The 23,230-nt window shown below is 37.2% G+C and overlaps 3 protein-coding genes across 5 annotated transcripts; 2 read left to right on the forward strand and 1 right to left on the reverse strand.

Annotated features, from left to right (window-relative positions):
* Positions 1-369: 369 nt before the first annotated feature.
* Positions 370-12,779, reverse strand: gtpbp1 (GTP binding protein 1). Of its 2 annotated transcripts, XM_082138664.1 has the most exons (13): positions 12,276-12,779; positions 10,123-10,234; positions 9,858-10,038; positions 6,830-7,178; positions 5,839-5,962; positions 5,620-5,734; positions 5,390-5,534; positions 5,132-5,314; positions 3,798-3,933; positions 3,534-3,712; positions 3,229-3,393; positions 2,907-2,945; positions 370-1,543 (listed from the first exon to the last, which is right to left on the reverse strand). In XM_082138664.1, exons 1-13 carry the CDS (start codon positions 12,462-12,464, stop codon positions 1,445-1,447), a joined length of 2,016 nt encoding a protein of 671 aa, XP_081994790.1. In that variant the 5' UTR covers positions 12,465-12,779; the 3' UTR covers positions 370-1,444. The 2 variants fall into 2 exon arrangements, with proteins under 2 accessions (XP_081994790.1, XP_081994791.1); XM_082138665.1 differs by lacking the exon at positions 2,907-2,945 and having other exon boundaries at positions 12,276-12,778.
* A 2,417-nt stretch (positions 12,780-15,196) lies between these two features.
* Positions 15,197-20,331, forward strand: LOC309476114 (von Willebrand factor C domain-containing protein 2-like). Of its 2 annotated transcripts, none has more exons than XM_082139309.1 (3): positions 15,197-17,010; positions 17,472-17,601; positions 18,800-20,331. In XM_082139309.1, the coding sequence occupies exons 1-3, from the start codon at positions 16,657-16,659 to the stop codon at positions 19,066-19,068; spliced, it is 753 nt and encodes a 250-aa protein (XP_081995435.1). In that variant the 5' UTR covers positions 15,197-16,656; the 3' UTR covers positions 19,069-20,331. The 2 variants fall into 2 exon arrangements, with proteins under 2 accessions (XP_081995435.1, XP_081995436.1); XM_082139310.1 differs by having other exon boundaries at positions 15,199-17,010; positions 18,824-20,328.
* Positions 20,332-20,711: 380 nt separating this feature from the next.
* rpl23 (ribosomal protein L23) lies at positions 20,712-23,163 on the forward strand. Its single transcript, XM_082177865.1, has 5 exons — positions 20,712-20,840; positions 22,048-22,131; positions 22,460-22,588; positions 22,680-22,793; positions 23,039-23,163. Exons 1-5 carry the CDS (start codon positions 20,828-20,830, stop codon positions 23,119-23,121), a joined length of 423 nt encoding a protein of 140 aa, XP_082033991.1. The 5' UTR covers positions 20,712-20,827; the 3' UTR covers positions 23,122-23,163.
* The last annotated feature ends 67 nt before the right edge of the window (positions 23,164-23,230 follow it).

Raw genomic sequence — 23,230 nt, forward strand, 5'->3', positions numbered from 1 at the left:
TGGAAAGAAAAGATGCAGCAATCCATTGAATGTTTGATTGGATGGAGGCAGATCTGAACATGAGCTTGCAGGTGATTGTAAAAAAGGACGAGGTTTAAGCGGATTAAATGATTGGAGAAGTTCCGCACACATCACCAGAAGATCGAGTTATGAATAAAAGTAACTAGGTTAAGCTTTTAAAATAAAAGTAATGCATTTAGAAAATAGAGTAATGCTGACTATAAAAAAAAGTTATTTAAAGTTCAGCTAAATGTTTCATTGTCTCAAAATGAATTGAGTTTTAAGTTAAAACGCTACACATCAATAAATGATACATAAGAGGGGTCCCTGGACTAGATAAACTCTGAGTAGCAAAGAATCACACCCTGCTTAAATTGTCAACATCAGTTTATTTTTATATTGGTTGTGGAAAGTTTCACAACATGTAAACGTAGAGAATGGTCCAGGTTTCAAATTGCCTCAAGGGTGTGAATACTAAAGCTCAGTAAACAGTATAGCAATCTGAAAGAATATACAGCAAGTGTTCAGGAGGCCTGTCAATCACAGCTGAAAATAAAACAGGTTAATTAATAAAAACATCTTTTTTTTTTTCTTATCCAAGAACAACTGCCACTGTTTTGTAAGGTTTCCCCATGAGGAACTATTACACAAATCTTTGAAACTTAAAATCTACATTCTGTTCTTCATCCCTTACTCTGCATATATTTCACTGGGTAACCATAAAAATATCTTATTTGACAATTTTAATATGCTCCCAAAACCTGAGCACAGTCTGTGAGGCCTAATAACACTAGGGTGGACCAAGGATTTGGGAAACTGTGAATAGACTGAAATATGAGGTAATAATTAGCAATGTTATTAGATTTTGAAGTATGTTTAAATGCCAATTTGCATTTCACACTCAACTAGCTGCCAAAAAACGTTGCAAGTCACAGTGTCTTAAAGCCGCCAGTGAATTCAGCTCAAGACACTTTCCAAAAGCATCTCTTATCGTTATGGTCCACAATAATGCTAATTCAAATTAAGTGTGGTTTTGTGACGAGGCTTGTTAATAGTCCCATTAAAACAGTTTGCTACATAATGAAGAGTTAGTTTCCAATGGGATTATTTTAAAAATGGGATAGAAGTCATTGTCATTGAGCAAGTAAATGATGTCATGTTCAGCAAGAACAAAAACAGACTAAAAGTTTATCCTCAAGTTGACATTTACAGCCAAAACAGAACCACCATGCAGTATGCCTGTCCTATAGGTCTCAATATCTACGGTATATACAGTCTACGAACACACGCACGTCTTATAATAAGTTAAAATTCACAAAACAATGTGCATGTTGGTTCTGTGAACTCCTTAAGCTTTGTCACTGAAGTTGTATGGTCCGTGTGGGCGGGTAAAAGGCATGAGTAAAACATGGAGGGTGTACTGGACTCTTGAAAAGGGGCGAGTTTAACAGCCCCCGACTGCACCAGCAAGGGTCACTGTGGAGGTGTTTTGAGGTTTGCCTTTATGCCGCTGACCTCCTCGTCTTCTGCCTCCAGACTTTGGCTGCAAGAAGAAAAAAAAAGAGGAAGGAGGTTTTAAGATGATTGTTGACTTCTAAACTTTACACATGATCCTGATATGGTCAGTAACATTTTTGGTAACACTTTATATCACTTGTTTTATACATACTTGGTATAATATCTAAAAGTATAAAGCATATAATAATAATAATAATAATAATAATAACAACAGAACTCCACAAAATGATACATGTGATTCATTGGTATTAATCAGTATTTGATTTGCAAACGTAACTGAAAACGTTTCCATTTTCTATAAAAAAAAAAAAAAAAGAAGACAAAAACATTAGAATTTTGTCAATCTGAATTCTAGACGCGTCATTTTAAGATGGAATTTAGAAATACATTCAAAATCATTCAGATACAAAAAAAAACCTTGAAGCTGTAATTTTATGATCGGAATATTACATTTCGTATCTCAAAAAAAACGGAAAACAAAAAACTGTCGCATGCAGAATTTGGATTCAAAACTATAAAATTTGCCACAAAAAAATAATTGGTAAATGTCTATGATTCAAATTTCAACAAAATTCTAAATATTTGTCCATCTGTCATTGTCAGCCAAACAGATCATACTAACAATCACCCCCCCAAAAAAATGTATAACCATCACCCAAAATACTAGCAAGTCGTTCCTAAATATACAGTAACAGGAACACTATGGACTCACAAACCAGCAACTATTAAACAACACCTTCTCGAAATGAAATCAGGTGGTCAGAAGCCTCGCTCATTTCCATGCCACAGTATAATTTGGGTAAAGCCAGGCTCAGACTACAGGACTTTTTAAATCATAACCGATTGTGAAATCTGGTTGCATTACATCACACAAATAAGGAAAATCTTCACAGATTTTCCTCTTTCAAATCTCAACCTTGCACACACTGTTCACCTGACTCGTCCAGCTGCTTGTTGTTTCACGGTCGCCATTTCAAAAGTTCCATCACTTCTGTCTCCTTGTAGACTTGTCTCTCACTGGCTATAGTGGAAGTACTGATGTAATCATCCCGATTTAAAATACTAAACATCAAGCATGTTTGATATTGTCTGGGCAGCCCTGATGTGTCCGTGAGCAGATCGGGAGGTTTAAGATTTGATCTGTAAACACCTCAACATTACCAGATAACCTGGGCCGAACATCGGAACTGTCCGATGCCCTGGACGCGATTGTTCCTCGAATGTCGGGAGGGGTAAATCAGACATAAATCGGCATGAAACTCCTGTAGTCTGAGCCCTGCTTAAAAGATGCATCAAGCAATGTTGAGAACCTATAAACAGCACAGTTCCTGTGAGGGGATAATTAGCAGTCTTGGGAATGAGTGAGTCACTTGGTTTCCTTGTTTTACCTTGTTCTCTTTGTTTTGAGGGTCTTCCTCCATTTCTGTCTGAAGCAGTAATAAGTGTGAAACAATAAGGTAAAGGAAACAGAGCAGTTTATGGGAAATAAGGAGGGATGAAATGGAAGAACAGGTGAAGAAAAGCAACAGCATGATAAAGAAAGGTAAATAATTCATACGAGTATCAAAAGGGAAATGAAAAAAGTGAAATGGGAGTGAAGGGAAAAAGTGATAGAAAGCTATTAGAAAGCTGGACATAGACAAACCAGAGCAGGAAGAGAAACTGACAATACTTATAAATCTGAGCACAACACACCCTTTCTGTTGTTACCTGTTGTGGTATGTTTTGCTGAGCGGCCGGCGATCCTGTGCAAACAGTCTCCTCACAGGGAGGAGCCGCTCCATCCTCTCTTCTAGCTGGGACTTTCTTCGTTGACTGCATCTTGATTTGCGGAGGTTTGGAGTTTGACGGCTGGTTATTTGTTGACAGGAGCAACTACAAGTCAAGAGAACAAAAGTGATCCAATTGTAATTTGAAAAATTAACACTCATAAACATGAAGTTTATAATATAATTCTAAACGATAATAATGATGTTACACACTACACACTCAATCTTATGCCCCATGAAGCTGACCTTGGTGATGGTGCCCACAGCTTTGGTTCTTCCCTCTCTGAAGACAAGCCTCTGGTCTATGTGCAGGTACTCTGGGGTTTTAATGAAGCGGAAGTGGACGGTAGCTTTGTCTCCTGTGCGCAAGCAGTCACTGGTCATAGACAGGATAGTAGCTGTCTGCCTGATGCTACCGCAGTGCACTGTGGGAAGGGAAATACGAGAAAAATGGTAAGAGGAAAATCTCACATACTTGCGTTCAAGAGCGTAAAAGAGCATGCATCTCACCCATGGCTTGATATCTAGGCGAGATGGTCGTCGGGTGATGCAAAACTAGTATCTCGGCCTCAAACTCCCAGTATGCCTGTGGGTTTAATCTTGGTGACACCATGACCATCCCCTTCCTTATTGAGGAGCGCTTGATCTGAAGGAGAGAGAAATGATAAGGTTAATGAACAAATTGCTCTTATGAACAAGTTCTTTTTAATACATCAGCCAAAAAGATTCACAAAACGGTCTCAAACTCATTTGTGAATTAGCGGTTTGAAGGATTGTGAGCGAGTCTGATTCAGAGTAAAACATTTGCAACTGATTCTCTTGCTGAGCTGATTTGTGTCCGATTCAAAATTAACCGGGAATCATTATTTGTAATTAATAATACATATTCTCAACTTAATTTTCGTGTAATGAATAGTATACTAAAACATATTCAAAAATTATTGGTCAACTTTTAGCAGTGAGGTCCAATTGTAATGCTGAATCTAAAACTGTAAGGTGGGCGACATGATGGAACCATAAATCACAACAGTATTTGATTTTTTTTTCCCAAAAAGGCTGAAATTTTCACAAAACTGCCATATTTCACAAATACTATGAACCCTTTTCACATTTACGGGGTTCTCAGAAATGGAAGTCGACATAGTTGGGTAAACTTCTATAGCGGCGAATGGGAGATATCCGCAAATATCATTTTTGTATTCCTATTTGCCCCACCAGCAAAAGAAAAAAAACATTATAGCATTTCCATAACTTTCCAAAAGAGGGGAAAATATCAAGAGATTGATTACAGCAGTTAGAAGAGAGAATAATGTGAAATTTGCCATCACTCCCTCAGCTGTTGTATTAGAAACACCCTCACAGCAGCATTCATTCATGTTTTGTTATTTACTACCAAGGTAATAAAACTAAATCTAGCGTTGTAAATGTATTGTAAAAGGCACACTATGCAGTTTCCGTTTTTCTCTAAAAGCGAAAGCTTTTTCTCGCCGTTTTTCTCTTTGCTATTGGGATGATTCACCCTACTACAAGTTCGTTTACCATCGAAATGATTTCGAAGCTGTTATATTAAGGTACAAATCTTGCATAGTGTTTTTTTATATACATTTTTATAGAAATTTGGAAAAAAAAACGTTACTAGAATTGTGATGTTGATAACTGTGGAAACGCTTCATTGCAGTCTGTGAAATGGGTCTATCAGGGTCACTAGAGAAACAGCGTCAATTAGGAACTAAACCGCTTCTGATCAATCATCTTTGAGTGATTCTGTAAATTGCCAACTAAAATAATTTGGACAAAATGTCTAATTTTAGCAGTTTATTTAGTCTGGAACCCACATCACATACCTTTTTCAGAGCAAAAGAGGCCGTCTGACCACCACGGACCTCTTTCACAGGCATCCTCTTTCGGTGAATGGATTTGACGGTGATGGAGAGGAAAGCACCCAAAGGGTCTGGTCCAAGAAGCAAAGTGTCATTGAGTCGAATCAGCCCTCGTAACGTGGTCCCGGACACTACCGTTCCTACACCCTTCCCCCAAAAAATATCAGACCGTTGAGAGAGGGGAAACATAAATATATAAACAGAGACAGAAAGCATGCTTACTGGTACTGAATAGGTGTCATCTATCTGGAACTCGGCAGGCTCGTGGTCTTTGAATGAGCTTCTGGAGGAGAGCAGGTTCAGGAACATCTTCAGTAGGTCCATGTTTTCTCCTGTGACGTTAGAGATCTGGAAGATTGGACATATTCTACAAAACACACAAATATAAATAAGTCTGGAGAATAACTGGGTTAAAAGTTGGCAGGTAAGCAATGTGTATTGCGGGGCACTACCTCTCAGAACTGAAGTTGGATGCTGTGACGATGACATCATCTTTATTCTGGACTAGGACAGGGATCTTTCTGCAGCCTGGAGACTTTAATATCTTCTGCAGGAGCTTCAAGGTCTCTGAAAAGACAGACAGTGTTAAATTCACTAGTATAGCACTACCTACAGCTTTCCAAATTTACAGTCAATGAAACAATGGCATTATTTGTGGACTAATGGTTCACCTTGAAGAATATTAGCTGGACACATGTCAATCTTAGTAACCACCACAAAAACGGGAACATTGAGAGCTAATGCTAAACCCAGGTGCTCTTTGGTCATGCCAACAATTCCTGCATTACTTCCAATCTGTGAAAGAGAGTGAAAATGAGTAAATTTAAAGACGTCAACGATCATCAGTTCACTTTGTTCCAAACAATATGAGCTGACCACTTTGGCGGCACTTTTAGGCCTAGCAAGTGTACTCCCAACATGAAGTTTGATCCAAATAGTTCCTTAATCATCACGTTGCCTTAAGATGCAGTCACATTTACCATTATTCAGCTAATTTTAGCAGGCGAAATCCAGTCATTGCAATAGGAATCTACAGACTAGGAGTTTTGCATGAGAGCGGAAGATTTCCATCCACAGATTTTGCAGCAGGTTCAAATTGGTCACACAATTTGCCGCATTGACCAACAAACAGCTGCTCGGTTTGAGAATGACTTCTGTGTGATCTGTGCTTAACACATTGCTACACCATTGAAAATAAACAATGGACCTTTTTGCCTGCAAATTTTGCTTAAATGTTGTTAATGTGACCACACCTTTATATTACATTTTAGCCAAAATTCAAGATGGCCTACACAGTTAAGAGAAATGTCTTATATAAATCTATTTCAATCAGCACTCAAATGTTTAATTATAAAAAATAAAAATGTACCAATATTTGTTTTCACCATGTATTCGCTGTGCTTGATGTAGTATCAAGTCCTTAGCTAAGAAACATGCAAATATCCGACTACAACAAAATCAATTGTGAGCAATAGTGAGTTGAGGCAGTTCTTGTGTGGCTCACTCATATTATTTATGTAATGCACGTGAGTGACTGTTGACAGTGTTGCTGCCCATGAAGAACATTTCAAATAGGATGCTGCCATTGGAGAAACTGTAGCTGCCTATCAAAACATCAAGGCTCAATAGGTTTTGAAACAGAGCTTTGTCTTCCCTCCTTACCATAAGCATGCAGAAATCAGGCAGATGACCTGTCATTCCAAACACAGTCGTCTTCAGGTACTTCTCATGGCCAGCAAGGTCAATAAAGGTAATAACTTTAGAAGACTTCTCACAGATCTTGGTCCAATCCAGGCTGCCTCCGTGACTGTCGGGTTTGTTGACTACCTGGCCCTCTTGATCAAATCCCAGGATGTCGTTGCCCACGCTGCTGGTACGCCCACTCTCCATTTCGTGCTTGTGCCTGAAGAGCTTCTGTCGCGCAAAGCCACGACCATTATCCAACTCTCCATGAGTCAGCACCCCTAGCAGAGTGCTTTTACCGGCATCCACATTCCCCACTACAGCCACCCTGAGATAAACACCATTATGACTTTGAGTTAGTAATCCGAAATGGCTACACTCAAAGCAAAAGTGTCTTAATATAAGACACATTAAAGATGCCCTTTTAACAGAGCACAAGTCATATGGGTCATTGATATGGTACATTACCATTAAAAAGTTGTTTTTGAAAGAAGTCAACAAGAATGCATTTATTTGATAAAAGTACACTACAAATTTTAATATTGTGAAATATTACAATTTAAAGTGACTTTTCTATTTTAATACATTTTAAAATGTAATGCATTCCTCTGATTGCAAAGCAGAATTTTCAGCATCATTATTCTAATCTTCAATGTCACATGATTCTTCAGAAACCAATCTAATATGATGATTTGATGCTCAAGTAGGGGGTTTGCGATATCACGATTTTAGATTGCGAACGATTAAAATGTCTCCACGATCTGCTTTCGAAGAAATATAGTAATGCACATTCTATCAGTTGCAGTTCTGGCGCGGCGCCCAGTCCCAACATACTGTACATTCACATCATATGTTTAGTAACACAGCCGTAGGGTTATGCTCACGTGACATTGCAGTTCTTTGGCAAAAAAAAAATGTGCACGCTGTTCTGACATATGCTTTTCTGAGCGCTAACACAGCACGTATGTACTGAACTAAGTTCTCTGTCAAATATACACAAGGTGTCCATAAACACAGTCAGTTATGTCTTAAGTAAAAGTTGGGAGAAAATCGGATGTGTGTCTGTTTATTAGATCAGTGCATGAGATCTGAAAGTGACAGCAGCCTAATATACCTGCTGCTGTTTGTAATTACTTTATTATTGTTAATCCCCCAAAAAACAAAAAAAATCACTTACTGCTCTTCGCTGAATAACTTCAGTAGCTTTCATAAGAATCAATGTATAATGTATACAGTGAAGTCATTCTTTTTCTTTTATATTTTGTTACCTTATAAGGCAAAATAAAAATTAAATAGGCAAATTAGTTTTGCAGTACTTCTCAGTGACTGAAGAATAGTGATAAAAGAACCGTGATAAAATCATGACTTGTGATCTTCCTGAAAAAAATTGTGATATGATATCTTTCCATAACACTATGCTCATGAAATATTTGTATCATCAATGTTGAAAACAGTTGTGCTGCTTAACATATTTGTGTGTACTCTGATGCAGTGTTTTTTTATGATTCTTTGATGAATTGAAAGTTCAAAAGGACATCGTATATTTGAAATATAAATATTTTCTAACATTATAAATGTCTTTACGGTCACTTTTGATCAATTTAATGTGAATAAAAGTATTCATTTCTTTCAACAACAAAAAAAAGTCATACCAAGCTGAAAAACTTTTGAATGGTAGTGTACATTCTTGATCTTTAGGCAGTCCCTCCAGAAAAACGCGGAGTTTTTTAGTGATTGTTGCGGGCAAAAATCCTTGATTATGCGGCAAGATTTCTTAAAAAATGCGATGGAATATGCGGGATATTTATGCAATTTTATGCGATGAAATTGCGGGAACTTGCAAAAATTGCGGGAACTTGCGAAAATTGCGGGAACTTGCGAAAACTGCAGTTTGATGAAAAAGAGAAAAAAAAAGTGATTGCCCAACACCAATTACATTAATAGTGTAATAAATGTCTTCATTTTAGTTTGAATGGGAAAGACGAGGTGTAGGCTATTCACCCTGCTTAGGGGGATGCGATCAAAGCCTGGAGTGGAGCAAAAGCATGTTCCTCTCTCCACTCTAAGCGTTCTTTTATCACTCCGCTCATGATCCACTCCGGGTTTTCCAGTCCCGCTCACGGAAAAACTGCTCCATGTTCACTCATTTTTAAGAAAGTTACAGAAAACAACTTCTACAAACAATTTTAATTTGCCAACATTTGATAATAATAAATAAAAGTGCATGACGTGCAAATCAGATAACAATCAAGTGCAATAAACATGTTTTGTCAGGGCATCACTCCCGAACCAGCATCAACACTCCATTTTCAACATCTGCTTAACTTACTCCTTCACACCACAGACACGTCTTTTTGCCTTCTGTGTCTGACGTGATTTAACTTCTCCCCAGTTGTTCCATGAAAACATGCAAAGCACGGCCTGCGGTGTAAGATACGACCGGATTTTTGTGAAATAGGCCTATCGCGGGGTTTGCAGCTTTTCAATGATGTCGCGTAATTACGTCACTTCATAACGTTCCCATGGCAACAGGGGAAATGGCTGCGCTTGTGTGAAGTAAACCCAACATTTGTCAACTTTCTGCTGACTTTTTGCAACGAAAATGCGGGGATTATGAAATCATGCAAGCCCGCATATTTTGCACGCGGAAATCTGCAATTTATGCGGCAAAAGTGCGGCGTATTTAAAAAAATGCGCCCCCCGCATAAATATGCGGACTTTGGCTGATTATGCATGGAATCATGCGATCGCATAATCGCGTTTTTCTGGAGGGACTGTTTAGGATTAACTTTTCTCGCTCTTTGCATTTGTTCACGTCAACGTTTGTTGTATGGAAAATAGCAGCCTCTACATTCTAATAAACATCTCATTTTGTGTTCCACCAAAAAAAAAAAGAAAAGATGTTCGAACAACAATGAGTAGATGAGTCCAAGTATTTATTTTTGCTTGAGCTGAACTGTCCCTTAAATTGCAAGAAAAGGCCACTTTCTTCATTGCCATCACTCACCTAACCTCCAAGAAGTCGGCTTCTCCCACCTGGCGGCGAATAAGGTAATCTCTGACCTGGCCACCAGCCTCAGTACGCTCCCTCAACAGGATGAGGTCTGCCTCGATCTGCTCACACATGGACCTTACTGTGGCCACAGACGCCTCCATATCACTCTCATTCAAACCATAGTCTCCACCATCTTAAAGAGAGAGACACAAGCATGTGAGTATTCATAAAAAAAATATCTAAATTGAGTCTCGTTGTGTTCATTTCAGTGTCTTACCTGAACCCACACCCAAGACATAGATGGTCTCCCCGCAGCCCTCGTCCATCCTCTCACGCAGCTGCCGTAGTAACAAGTCATACTGTTCTCCATTGGGACTGACCAGGGCTAGCTATGATGCATAAAGGAAAAGAGTCTTATTAAACACAGAATGGTTGTGGAAAATATATTTCTCCTGTTTGTTTTGTTATCGCCATCTGACTCAACGTCAGCGTAAAAAAGGAACAACAAAGTCATCAATGGACTTTGAGAACAGTTGTCTGACTTTACTGCTCGTTACATCAGATGTCATGAGGAGTAATGTTGCAGAAGGTGGAGTGACGAAGCTCCATGCAAAACACCGTTTAGCAGAAACAGAGCTCAGCTCCAGCTGTATGAAAACAGATCCTCCCTCAGACTGAAACGGTCTGATGAATGATAAGGAGGCCGCTGTCACAGCAGAAAACACAAACTCTCATCTGCACTGGTTCCCACGTCCATCAAGGTTAAGCACTGGTGGCTATGTAAACCTAAATTAGAAACTGACGTGTCGAGCTGTGCTGTGACATGCTTTTCATTGTAACATAACATAAGATTTTATTTCGGTCCACGCAGACAATTTTTCACAACAAATAAAGTTATACATAATAACCGAAAAAAGGTGTAGGCTGTTCTAATTCTTGGGTAACTATAATGCATGTCATTTTAATACATCAAAGTAACTGAGAGAGTACATTAAATATTTGTACTTCTCATTAGGTACTAGTTCTTATTTCTTGGCGTGTGTGCGTTTCTACTTTTACCCATTTACGAGACATTAATATATCTATTCCAATTCATACTAGTACCATTTATAATCTCACTAGTCATTTGCCATGTGACATCATTAGTCAGAACAGGTACTTAATAGTTCAATTAAAAATATTGCTATAAAGATTGTTACTAGTATCAACTGGAATGTACACTAGTGTCTAAAACAAGGGAAACTAATAAAATTGAACAATTTGAGTTGCTAGTAACTAAGAAACAACTACTAAAACTATTGAATAGTTACTAGTAAAACTGGAATGAGGTTAAAAACAATGAAATGCTATTTGGAATAAATCGTTGATAGGTTCTGTGCTTAAGATATAGAACTTAATGGCAAAATGTTTTTATTACCTGTAACAAAAAAGTAAATAGCAAAATTTGTATCGAATGAACAAATGATGGCTAGTCACTGTTGGATTACTAACTAACTGGAAACATTACAGTAGGCACTGGCGGCTTATTATTACTTACAGAATGTTCATATTCAGAGGTTGGTTATTTTATGAAGGGTTTTTTATGTTTATATTTTCCATTGTAGTTAAACATGTAGTTTTTTTTTATTATTATTATTATTTGTATTAGGTTGATTTTAATGTACCAATATTGGTTTCATCAATTTTATTTCAGTTTTAGTTTTAAACATTTAAGTACATCAAGTAAAACCAAGTGAAAATGAGACATTATACCTTGGCAACTAGCTAAAATTAAATAAGATTAAATTGTATTTCTGCTGACGTATTTTATTTCAAGTAAGAAGATGTTTTTAATGGTATAAGTTGACTACAATAACCCTGATCATAGCTCTGTTTCTACGTGGTGTTAAAACTTTGGGAACATAAATAAAAGTTATCAATAGGTGTAATAATGCACTGACTTCCTCATTCTTTGATCTGTTTATCTCCTCAGTGACTCCCTCCTGCTAAAGGGAAAACCCTCTGTGTTGCGTTGATATTTCATCAGGTTTTGTGTTGTCAGGTTGTCATCTCTTCCCTCACTGATGTTTTTCATTCATTGGGTTTAATACAGATTTACAGCCCATAATCAGCTTGCTTTACAGCGAAACCCCCACAAAGATGGATCAATCAGAAAGCTATATTCTAATACAGCACTGCGATACAGGCAAGAAATATGTTTTTTTAAAACATCGTTGAACATACATAGCCGGGTTAGCTTAGGTTTACAGTTACAAGCACTCAGCGGTCAGCAGGTAAAACCGTGAAAATATCAAAAAAGTGATGCAAAATAAATCGCATGATTAAAAGTCACTTCAAAATTTCAACATGTAAAGTAGTCATGTTATTAATAATAGGGTTTTTTTTGTAAACACACTAATTCACTCCGACTAAGCTAACTCTGAGGCCTACCTTGCTGGAGAAGTCTATGCCGAGATCCAGGGCCTCGCCGTTGAACATCTCCTCGTCCTCGAAGCACTCGGCCCCGTCATCATCGCCGCATCCCCGGCCAGGAGCAAACATGCTAGCGGGGACTACAGACTCTGACAGCCCTATGGCCCCTGGATTAAAAACCGGATCCGTCGTCGTTAACGATGCCATCTCTCGGGGAGCAGTTTTTAAAATCAAGCTAAAAAACTTTAAAACGATACGGCTTTTGGGGGAACAATTGTAAGCTGATGCAGCACAAACACATTCAGCCTGTAACGCCGCTCAACACTACTCTTGCCACTAGACTAAAACCTGCTGCGTCGAGATAAACAAGTATCGCTACATATTACTGGTATCACAATAACATTCTAAACTGATAATAGAGCACACTCAACTACAAATCGGTCACTGTGCACATTTAAGTGTTCGTTTAAAATGTTAAGAAAATGAATCATGTGTTTTTCTTCTCCTCATTAATTATTCAACAGAGTTGAGGCCAATCGTTTTCTTTAGAAGCCAAATCACGTGTGTTATTATCCAATGAAAATTCGTGGGCGGTGCATATCTTTACTAATACACTGCAATTATATTGCAAATGATGCAACATTTATTTATAAAGTCGCAAGGTTTGTTTCGGTACAAGAAAAAAAACAATCAATTACAAAAGAAGAGACTAATCAAACCACGTGCTACTACAAACCGTGTATCGAGAATATCAAAAATAAAGTGTCACCAGATTATCGTGTTATGTTTAATCGTATTTAACTAACTTACTAAACTCTGAATCTAACTAATTCTGTTTGTTCCTCTGATTGTATAAATATAAGTTACTGTCAGAATTATTAAAATCACTTAATAGATAAGCAAAGCTGACAGTATTTCCAAAAAGGAATAAGGTTTCTGGATATATAAAGGCAAGGTTAATGCAATGCAAAAAAATTGGCCTACTACCAAATACTAAAATAGGCTATATAAATGACTGTTAAATAGCTGTATAATGGCTACACTGTAGCCTAGGCCAGAAATTAAGATTTTTATTTTATTTTTTGAGTTAGGCTACACAACAGTGGAACAAAAACAAGAATATAGGCCTAGTCTAAGTTGTAGCGCTTGTTATTGAGGTCACATACTGTAAACACGGATTTCAAAACTTTTTTGTCAGCCAAAACCTTTTTACCTAAAGACTTTTACTTGAAGTAGGCCTACACCCTGAGATTTTACCATTAACATTTCAATAATTTGACAACACATTCACATGTTCACGCTTCTTTAGCGTTCATTAATGGTTGCATCGCATGCTGGTAAACAAATAAAATGGTACCACTTTATTTTACAGTGTCCCTGTTAGACTTGTTAGTAATAACTATGAATAATGCATAACTATGCAACTAACCCTAAACCAAACCTAATCCTAACCCTATAAGTACATTGATATTACGAAGTACTTAAATGTATAATTACACTGTAATAAGGATACCTTAAAATAAAGTGTAATCAAAAAAATATTTTAATAGTTTTATTTTAATAAATTATTAATTTATTTTTCTTGTACCTTTTTATAATTCAATAAATTATTAGCTTTTCATCAAATCCCAAACCCCCTGCAGTAGATGCAAGTAGTCCAGTTTGAAAGTAAAAAAAAAACCTGTCAGTGTCTTTAATAGGTCGGCCTATCCAGCTCTCAATATCAACCAGAAGCAAAAAGACACTGGCTGTTCCATATTCCTCCCATCAGAGTTAATGGGCTTATTTAAAACAAAACAAAAAAACAAGCAACCACCTGGAACAATGGACAGAACAATATGTCTGACACAGATAGTAAAAAGTGCTCCGTAAGCATATTGTTAGAGTGCGTCTTTTTGATGGAGCCCTGTCCTGAACTTATCATTTAGCTTTTCCCTGTTAAGTCAAGTGTAAAAGGAGACGTTTTAGCACATGTGAAATGTGTGAGATGGTTCTAAAAATGACTGTGATCAACCAAGCAAGAAATGTTTGTAAGATAGTTCCAACTTCCTAATGACAAAAATTGTAACGATTTGTTTTAATTTAAGAAGTCCATAGACCAGAATCAGTTCAGTGTCAGGTAGAGCTCACAAAATTTTGTAGTTCCAAGTCTGAGACAGTTTGTTTATTTAATATATATATATATATATATATATATATATATATATATATATATATATATATATATATATATATATATATATATATATTTGAAAATATTTATTTATAAAGAAAACAGATATGATGCTAATTCTGAGCATCCTAGTCCACTGGTAGTGTACATAGGGATTTACTTAAAATCTACTCAACTCTTTCCCCGCCACTGACTGAATTTTCCGGCTATTCATGTTTTCACTGTTATACGGTTTACGCCTCTTCTGAAAGAGTACAGACTCTCCGGATCAAAACACAGGTGAAGAAGATTGCTTACGCGCAAATGTAAAACAACACGATCATCAAACATTAAACAGCATAATAAATCAAAACTGCCTGTTACCGAATGAAATGTCTAATTCATGAAGAGGAGACGACTGTGAAGCTTTGGGGGTTTGATCTACTCCATCTGAGTTTTGATAATCACTCTGAATCCTATCCGGACTTTGACAAAAATGCAATTTTCTCAGCTTTTTGTTTAAAATATTGCTTTTTTAAAGCAATATTGATATCAAGTGTTGATAAAAATAGAAAAATAATGCATGAAGCTAGAATAAAAGGTTTTTTAAATGGAAGGAGTTAAAGGTAGGCCTATGTTTCAAAATATAAAAGAAATCCAAAATAGGAACATTGTAGCCTATACTTAAAGTGCAAAAATAATATATAAATAGTAAACTGTAAGTAAAATGTTATGTTCAATAAAAAAAAAACTTACAAGTAAGTATAAAACTACTAAAATGGTATTTTGCTTAGTAGGCTATACTTCAAAGTGTACTTTCATAAACTAAAAAAAAGTTTAAAACTATAGTATACTTGCAGTAAAGATGCAGTACAAATGAGAAACTTTTATATACTAAAAAGTGGGCCAATAGAGTGGTGCAGGTATGACGTCACTTTGTAGGCCAAACGGCAGTTAGCCAAAACTCAATAGGATTTTCCCATAGGCTTTTGGATTATCACTAAAAACAAGCTCTGTGATCAACAGAAGTTTATGAAACTTTCACGTTTTGTCCATCAAGATAATTATCACAGATAAACACAACTTTTTTGAATTTTGAAGCCTAAATGCAATTGCCAGGAGTAAAAAGCTCAAGGTAGGCTATAACCGAACTACACCACGGTCCCACGAATTCAACGTCACCACCACTAAACTTCCGACAACTCTTTCAGTTTTTATCTAAAAAAACATTTTCCCAGATCGATTGAGTCAGAATAGTTGACCCAACAGCCTCTGTAGTCCCATTTAGCCATTTGTTAGCAACCGCCTTTTTCAAGACACGTAACAGCTTAAAAAAATATTGATGTATTTTATGTTGTAGAATAAAACGTGAAAGTGTCTTGAGCTTGTGTTCACCACAGACCTTATTTCAGCCATTTAACCAAAACCCCATTCAAAAAAACAATTGACTTCAGCAAAGAGTATTGAAATACTATATCTTTGACTTCAGGACATGGAACCGGAAGTGCTAAAATGCTAACTCGCTTCCGTGCTTTGGCCTACAAAGTGACATCCTATACTTGCACCACTCAATTTAGTCCCAAGCAGTATTGAAATAGTACGCTTACAAGTTTACTACCAGTTGCCTACATGGATATAGTATACTTACTACATAAAGTATAAAAATATACTTGAACTTTACTTAAGTATACTTCATAAAATGAACTTGAAGTAGGCTATACTCTTCCGTAAGGGCACCTCTTATTTGGCCGTAATGGGTGGAGCTAGACGGTCCAACCATATCCTAAACCTACCCAGAACTCTCTCTCTCCACCCATCAGATCCAGAGGTGGAGCAGGACGTCCAGAGAGGGAGAGCTGGATGTCATTTTAGCTCTGCGGTGAGTGAGCAACTTGGATCGGTACGTAACCGTTTCTGTGAAGCTCTTCACGTGAGATATTTGTATCCTAAACCAGTTGTCCGTCCATCCATCGGTTCAATATTATTTTAAGTCTTTAAAATATTTAAAAAGATTAGAATGATTCAAAAATTACAACACAGTCGTGCTATTATTATTGTAAAAAGTAAATGTAACGTAAAAGTTTGTTTTTTACTGATAGTCATCGAACATTAAAAAATACAGTTGCCTGCAAGCCTGTACAGTTACAGGAGGTGGGTCATTTCTCTTGTGTATGTCATTGGGCAAATGTTCATGCACTGACCCACGCGCATGAAGACAAACCAGTCTACAACTTACTGCCAGTAACGATGCGATCTCTCGTCCTGTGCATCTCGTTTGCACTCCAGTGCTTCGTTCTCCAAAGCGCATCAGAGTACTCTTCCAAATCCGAGCTGGAATACGAATTTGGTGACTATCGTGGCAAGTTCTGCATCGACGATCAAGGTTTTGTGTATGGCATCGGAGAGGTTTATTATCCGAGCTCCACAGCGTGTCCCTGCACCTGCACAGAGGATGGACCCGTGTGTGTCAGACCCAAGTGCCCGCGTATACACCCGAGATGCACGCGCATCAAATACAAGTCGTGCTGTCCCGTGTGTGAAGCTGTCAGTAAAGTTTGCGTGCATGGAGGCAAAACTTACAGAATGCTGGAGGAATTTAGGGTGAGTCAGCGTATAAGTTCTTAGGCTGGAAAATACATTTCTATATTGGTCTAACCGGATATTATAATAAATGACCTTTTTGTCTTTTTCTTTACTGATGTTCTTAGGTTTATCACAACCATGTAAAAAGTATAATATAGCGTTGAATAACGACCTTTATCATCTTTTCTTCCCCATTACAACACTGCACTTTCAGGATATGTGCTAGCCTATTAACTAAGAGTTTCAAGTTGGGACATAATATTAATTGCATGATAATTGTATAATATCTGCGTTTTGTTTGACTCTAGTCAATGATCTATTATTTTTGTGTGGGATAAAGAAAAATAAGAGTAGCCTAAATGATTAAACAGTATAAGACTGTTTCAATTCTCTTTTAATGGCTTGTTTACTCTTTTAATTACTCATAATTTACTTATATTTAAATTAATGCATTTAGCATTTGTTCCTGTGTAAAATAGTTGTCACCCTGTGAGCGTTGCCGGTGTGAAGTCAACAGAGAAGTTTACTGCACCATATCCGGCTGTCCTGTCTTACATTGTGTAAATCCTGTATACGAACCCAACCATTGCTGTCCTGTGTGCAAAAGCGGTGAGGGTCCTTACACATGCAACATTACACGTGCATCCAATAATGTTTTTACAACACCATCACATGCATCTAGTGTTTTGAGAGGCATGTATGTTGTGTTGTGCAACTCACAAGGATCAATGAGGAAGTTTCATTGGTGATGTGGAGCCAACACCTCTTGTTTTGATTGATTTGTTACTGCATAGTTCGCAGTGATGTCATGGAAAAAGAATGATGCAATGGAATTGTTCGATAGATTGCTTACTACCAACATGCCCTCTATAAATAGGAACTAATTCACTGCATGCTGGGATGGCACAGGCACTATGGGGCATTAGGCCATCCCTGACAACAGAAGGCAAGAGGTGGACAGATTGTGTGTGTGTAATGTTTATGTAGAAATGGGTATGTAATGTGTATACATTTTAAAACGTATAATAGACATTGTGTATAAACGTAATGCATTTGTGGGCGTCTACCTGGTCATTTCTGTTTGAGCGCAATAGTGGGATAGTTCACCCAATAATGAAAATTCTGTCATAATTTACTCACCATCATGTCGTTCCAAACCTGCATGACTTTCTCTCTTCTGTGGAACATAAAAACATCAATTTTGAAGAAAAAAAATTCTATTCACTTTACAAGTGCCACAAAAGTCACCAAGTTTCATACCATTCCAATAAAGTTACAACTTTTACAATTTCAAAACGGAAACATTTTCTGTCAAAAGTGGTTAAACGGACAGAAACAGTTTATTTTGTGTTCCAGAAGAAAGTAAGTCATGCAGGCTTGGAACGAAATGAGTAAATGCCGACAGAATTTTAATTGTTAGGTGAACTAGCAATAATTCCCCCCAAATTCTGAGCTTGATGCACTGCAAAAAAATGGTTTCCAGTCCAAATATCTAAAAATTCTTAAATCAAGATTAATTTACTATAGATAAGTAAAATTAGATAAGATATTATGTCTTGTTTTCCGGGGGAATTAATCAAAATTAAGTGAGTTTTTGCTTAAAACAAGCAAAATTATCTGTCCATGGGGTAAGAAAAATAACCTTAATTCAAACAGAAAAAAATATTATTTTTCTTACCCCATGGACAGATAATTCTGCTTGTTTTAAGCAAAAACTTTAGTAAATGCATCTTGATTTAAGAATTTTATTTAATAGTTGGACTGGAAACAAGACAAAAGTACTAAGTAAGAATAGCATTTTTTGCAGTGTGCTCCTGTCTCCTCTTTAAAGGGCCAAACTGCTTTGCTGGGAATCGCGTGATCTCGGCTGGAGAGCGAGTGGAGATTGATGAGCAGACGGTGTGTTTCTGCACATACCAGGATGGAACGTGGCAGGCGCACCCTCACGCTACCTGTGAAGAGCGCCAGCGAGCAGACAATGAAGCCACTGACTCCGACAACACATCCAAACAGATGGAGGAGCAGGAGAAGGAGAAAGAGAGAGTGTTCTCACCCAGGCTGGATGCCATCCCATGAAGGGAAGTGTGCCTGGCACCAGCTCTCCTGACAGGCAGGAGGGGATGCAGAGCACATGCAGTGTCTGTGCCCAGGGTGAACACAACCTGCCAATGCTGACCTCTTTAGCCAACCTCACCACCCCCGCCCACCCTGACCCAGATCCGCAACCCTCTGAGAAGCAACATAGCAGTATCACAATGTTTCATTACTGTATACACGCACAATTATAACATTCCAAAGTTTGGATTTCCACACATATATATTAGGCAGTTTTCAACTTTGATGATAATAAGAAATGTTTCATGAGCACCAAATCAAGATGTTAGAATGATTTCTGAAGGATCATGTGACACTGAAGACTGGAGCCATCACAGGAATAAATTACATTTTAAAACATATTTAAATAGAAAACAGTTATTATAAATTGCAATAATATTTCACAAAACAAATTTTTTTTTTACTGTATTTGTGATCAAATAAATGCAGTATTGGTGAACAAAAGAAACGTTCAAAAACATTAAGAAGGCCAATCGACCCCAATCTTTTGAACGGTAGTTTAAATGTGTATATTATTGTATATCATTTTGTCTACTTATTAAGATGCGGTTATAAAGCACATTTAAATATGGAGCACTGTATTTTTAAAAACATTATCTCCCATTTTTCCATCTCATTCTTTTAGCATGTTGTTGAATTTTAAATGTTTTATTCTATGGCCAATATGATGCATTTAATGAATAATTTCAATGTTTATTCCAATAGATTTAAAAAAAATGTAATACTGTATTAGATTAACCAGTAAAATGTTGTTCTCCATAAAGACGATAAATGTTTTTGTTTAGATGGGAAGTGGAGCATGCAACACCCAATTCAAAGGGCTGGTCAAATGGAAACATATTTTTATGTATTAAAACACCTCAGGTTTGAGTATTTTCCCCTTGTTTGAACATCTCATTGCATCTTTAATGTTTTGTTGATTTTACCCATTCCATTTGACATTTTCTTTAAATGTAAATATAATGGCAATTATAATAAATGTAATACATTTCTTTCTTTTTAAATTGTGATAGTGTAATTCCAACTGTGAGTTAGATTTCTTATAGGCCGTAATTTCCATCCCAAATAATTAATATGCACTGTAAAAAATATTTTTCAAAGTTGTAAATAAAACAAAGATTATTGAGTACATTTTACAAGAAAATACAATTTCAGTCTTTCAGCTTTCAAATTTAATTCAATGTGTTTCTTGCCATTTCTTTGCAATTATTTGTGAAATTTACTTGCAATATCTGAGGGTAATTTATTTTAAAAAGTGTGTAAAGTTATATATATATATTTTTTTTTTTAGCTAATCTACAGTGAGGTCCAAAAGTTAGCCTATTCACTTCATTATGTTCTCATTTTAATATATATTTGTTTTTATTCACATATTATATTATGCATATAACAATATGAGTAAAACTTTAATTGAAAAACCAACGTGGATTTCAGAATGTGTTAGCCTGATGTGAGCCGCACTGAAGTTTCATTTTCAATATGTCTTACGACATTAAGTTACACGTCACTACGTTAATGACAATGTATTTGGTCAATTTGGGTCTCGCATATAATTTGATTTAATGACTGTGTTACACAGTTAGGCGACATACGCCACGCTAGGTGGCGATGCACAGAGAGTGACGTTGAAGTTTGCGCCGGATGCTGTGAGATCTGTGGTGAGCGCACGAATATATCCCATGATTCCTTTCTCTCTCTTCCTCTTTCCCTTTCGGCGACAATGTCTAAGAGAGGTAAGAAACACACATGGAAATCTAAAATCATCCTTGAAATGAGGTATGCTAAAACTCCCTAACTCAATACATAGGTTTAACTGATCATATAGGAATTATATTGTCGATATATTGATGTAAATGCTCAATTATATCTTTGATAAAAACAGATATGTACCTTTTCGGCTAACGGCAGGGGCCATGTTTGCTAAGTACGTAGACCCAAGCTCGTGGAGCCAGTAGTGGTGATTAAACGCTTCTTACGCTAAACTTTGTTGTGTGAAAGCAAGTTCTGGAACACTGTTTCATGATAACTATCATGTAAAATTAACAATGACTGTAAATGCACTAGAGGTGCGAGACTTTAAACATGCAGCGACGCGGGTACACTCGACTGAATGGTGGCGAGTTGAATCGCACGTTTAGCGTGTTTGAGTAATGCATATTTTGGAGATTCATCGTACCATCGTACAGGGCAACCGAATTAATCAATTTGCCTTGCTCTGAAATATTGTTTTCGTAAATGTATCTGAATGAAATCAGACTGGTATCGGATAGAAAACATCAGTTCACTACTATAAACTTGCTGCAGTGTCGGTACCTTTAAACAAACGTCTTTCATTTTTTACGCACGTTGTTACAAACCTGTTTAACTTCATTTCTTTTGTCGAAAACACTGGATTTTAGGTGGAATGAACATCCTGTCACCATTCATTTTCATTAGGTTTTTTTATGCACCTAAAGTGAATGGTGACTGAAGCCTTTATCGCTTCCAAAAAAAATTGCACCATGGGCCGGTTGCATAAACTGCTTAGACTAGTCTTTAAGGTTAGTCATCACATTTTTGTTTTTTTTTCTATAAGCCTGTCCATAACTAAGTCAATTACATAAAAACAGACTGAAAAGTAAGACTAATTGCCCCTTGACTAACTGCTAGATGATCTTACTAAACTTAAGACACCATCTTAACATAATGGCTATGTTTGTGCAACTGGCCCCAGATATTTCCTTCCCTTATAATGAGGTTGGAGTAGTTTTAATATAAATGACATGTTCTTGATCAAAAAAATTTTTTTATGTAAACCACTGTACGCATAATTTTGTCACTAGATGGTCGGTCACTTATAAACAAATGAAATGTCATAACGGCTTGCTAAATGGAAAGCAAATGTGATTTTAGTGTATTTTGGTAGTTGTAAAATCATAATGCTTTTGTCTTTCTCTTCAGGACGTGGTGGGTCATCGGGAGCCAAGTTCCGTATTTCACTGGGTCTCCCGGTGGGAGCGGTCATCAACTGCGCTGACAACACAGGTATGAGATCTTCCAGCATTGGGCACCTTTTAGAGTTTAAGAATCTTCCTTCTTAAAAGCACTTGCTTTGACTGATCAGTGGCTGAGTGAGTTGTCGTAGAAGGAAATATTAAATCCCATTGCTGTTGGGTGAGATGGCAGTTGCTATGTGCTGTTCAATCTCAATCCGTGATGGAACAAATGTTTGTGGTTTGTCGCAGGCTTTTTCTTGGCTGAGGGTTTGCAGACTTATGTATATTAAACTAACTTGCAGCATGAAAATATAACTTATGTTAAAAAATAAGTTGTTTTTTTAACTCCACTGATCTGTGGCTTTTCTCTTGTTTAGGTGCCAAGAACCTGTACATCATATCCGTCAAAGGCATCAAGGGTCGTCTGAACAGGCTCCCTGCTGCTGGTGTGGGAGACATGGTTATGGCCACAGTGAAGAAAGGCAAGCCAGAGCTCAGGAAAAAGGGTGAGTTTTCAGAGCCTGTTGCAACTGTACTCTCCTGGCTTTGGCTTAGAGAAGCATATATGCTTATATAGATGTCCCCTTTTTAATCTAGTGCATCCTGCGGTGGTCATACGACAGCGGAAGTCGTATCGGCGAAAAGATGGCGTGTTTCTATACTTTGAAGACAATGCAGGGGTCATAGTGAATAACAAAGGAGAAATGAAAGGTAAGTGATGAATTTCAGATCTTTTCAGTATCCTTCTTAAAGCACTTGCTTTGTCTGATCAGTGGCTGGGTGAGTCGTCGTAGAAGGAAATAGTAAATCCCATTGCTAATGGGTGAGATGGCAGTCGCCATGTGCTGTTAAATCTCAATCCGTGATGGAACATTTCACTTCTCTTCTTGATGCATTTCATTTTCAATTTCCGGATTTAGCTCAGGTGCAGTGCTAACTTTTTTCTCTTTCTTTAGGCTCCGCTATCACAGGACCCGTAGCCAAGGAATGTGCAGACCTGTGGCCCAGAATTGCTTCCAATGCTGGTAGCATTGCCTGAGCTCAAATGTGGCTTGTCGTTTTCAATAAATACTCAAAAGTTTACACGTGTCACTCTTTTTGATTGCAGGAAATTGCCTTGAGACTATACAATTAAACTGCAATGTTTT

The sequence above is a fragment of the Leuciscus leuciscus genome (genome assembly GCF_965113295.1).
Source record: "Leuciscus leuciscus genome assembly, chromosome: 1".
Classification (NCBI taxonomy): Eukaryota; Metazoa; Chordata; class Actinopteri; order Cypriniformes; family Leuciscidae; genus Leuciscus; species Leuciscus leuciscus.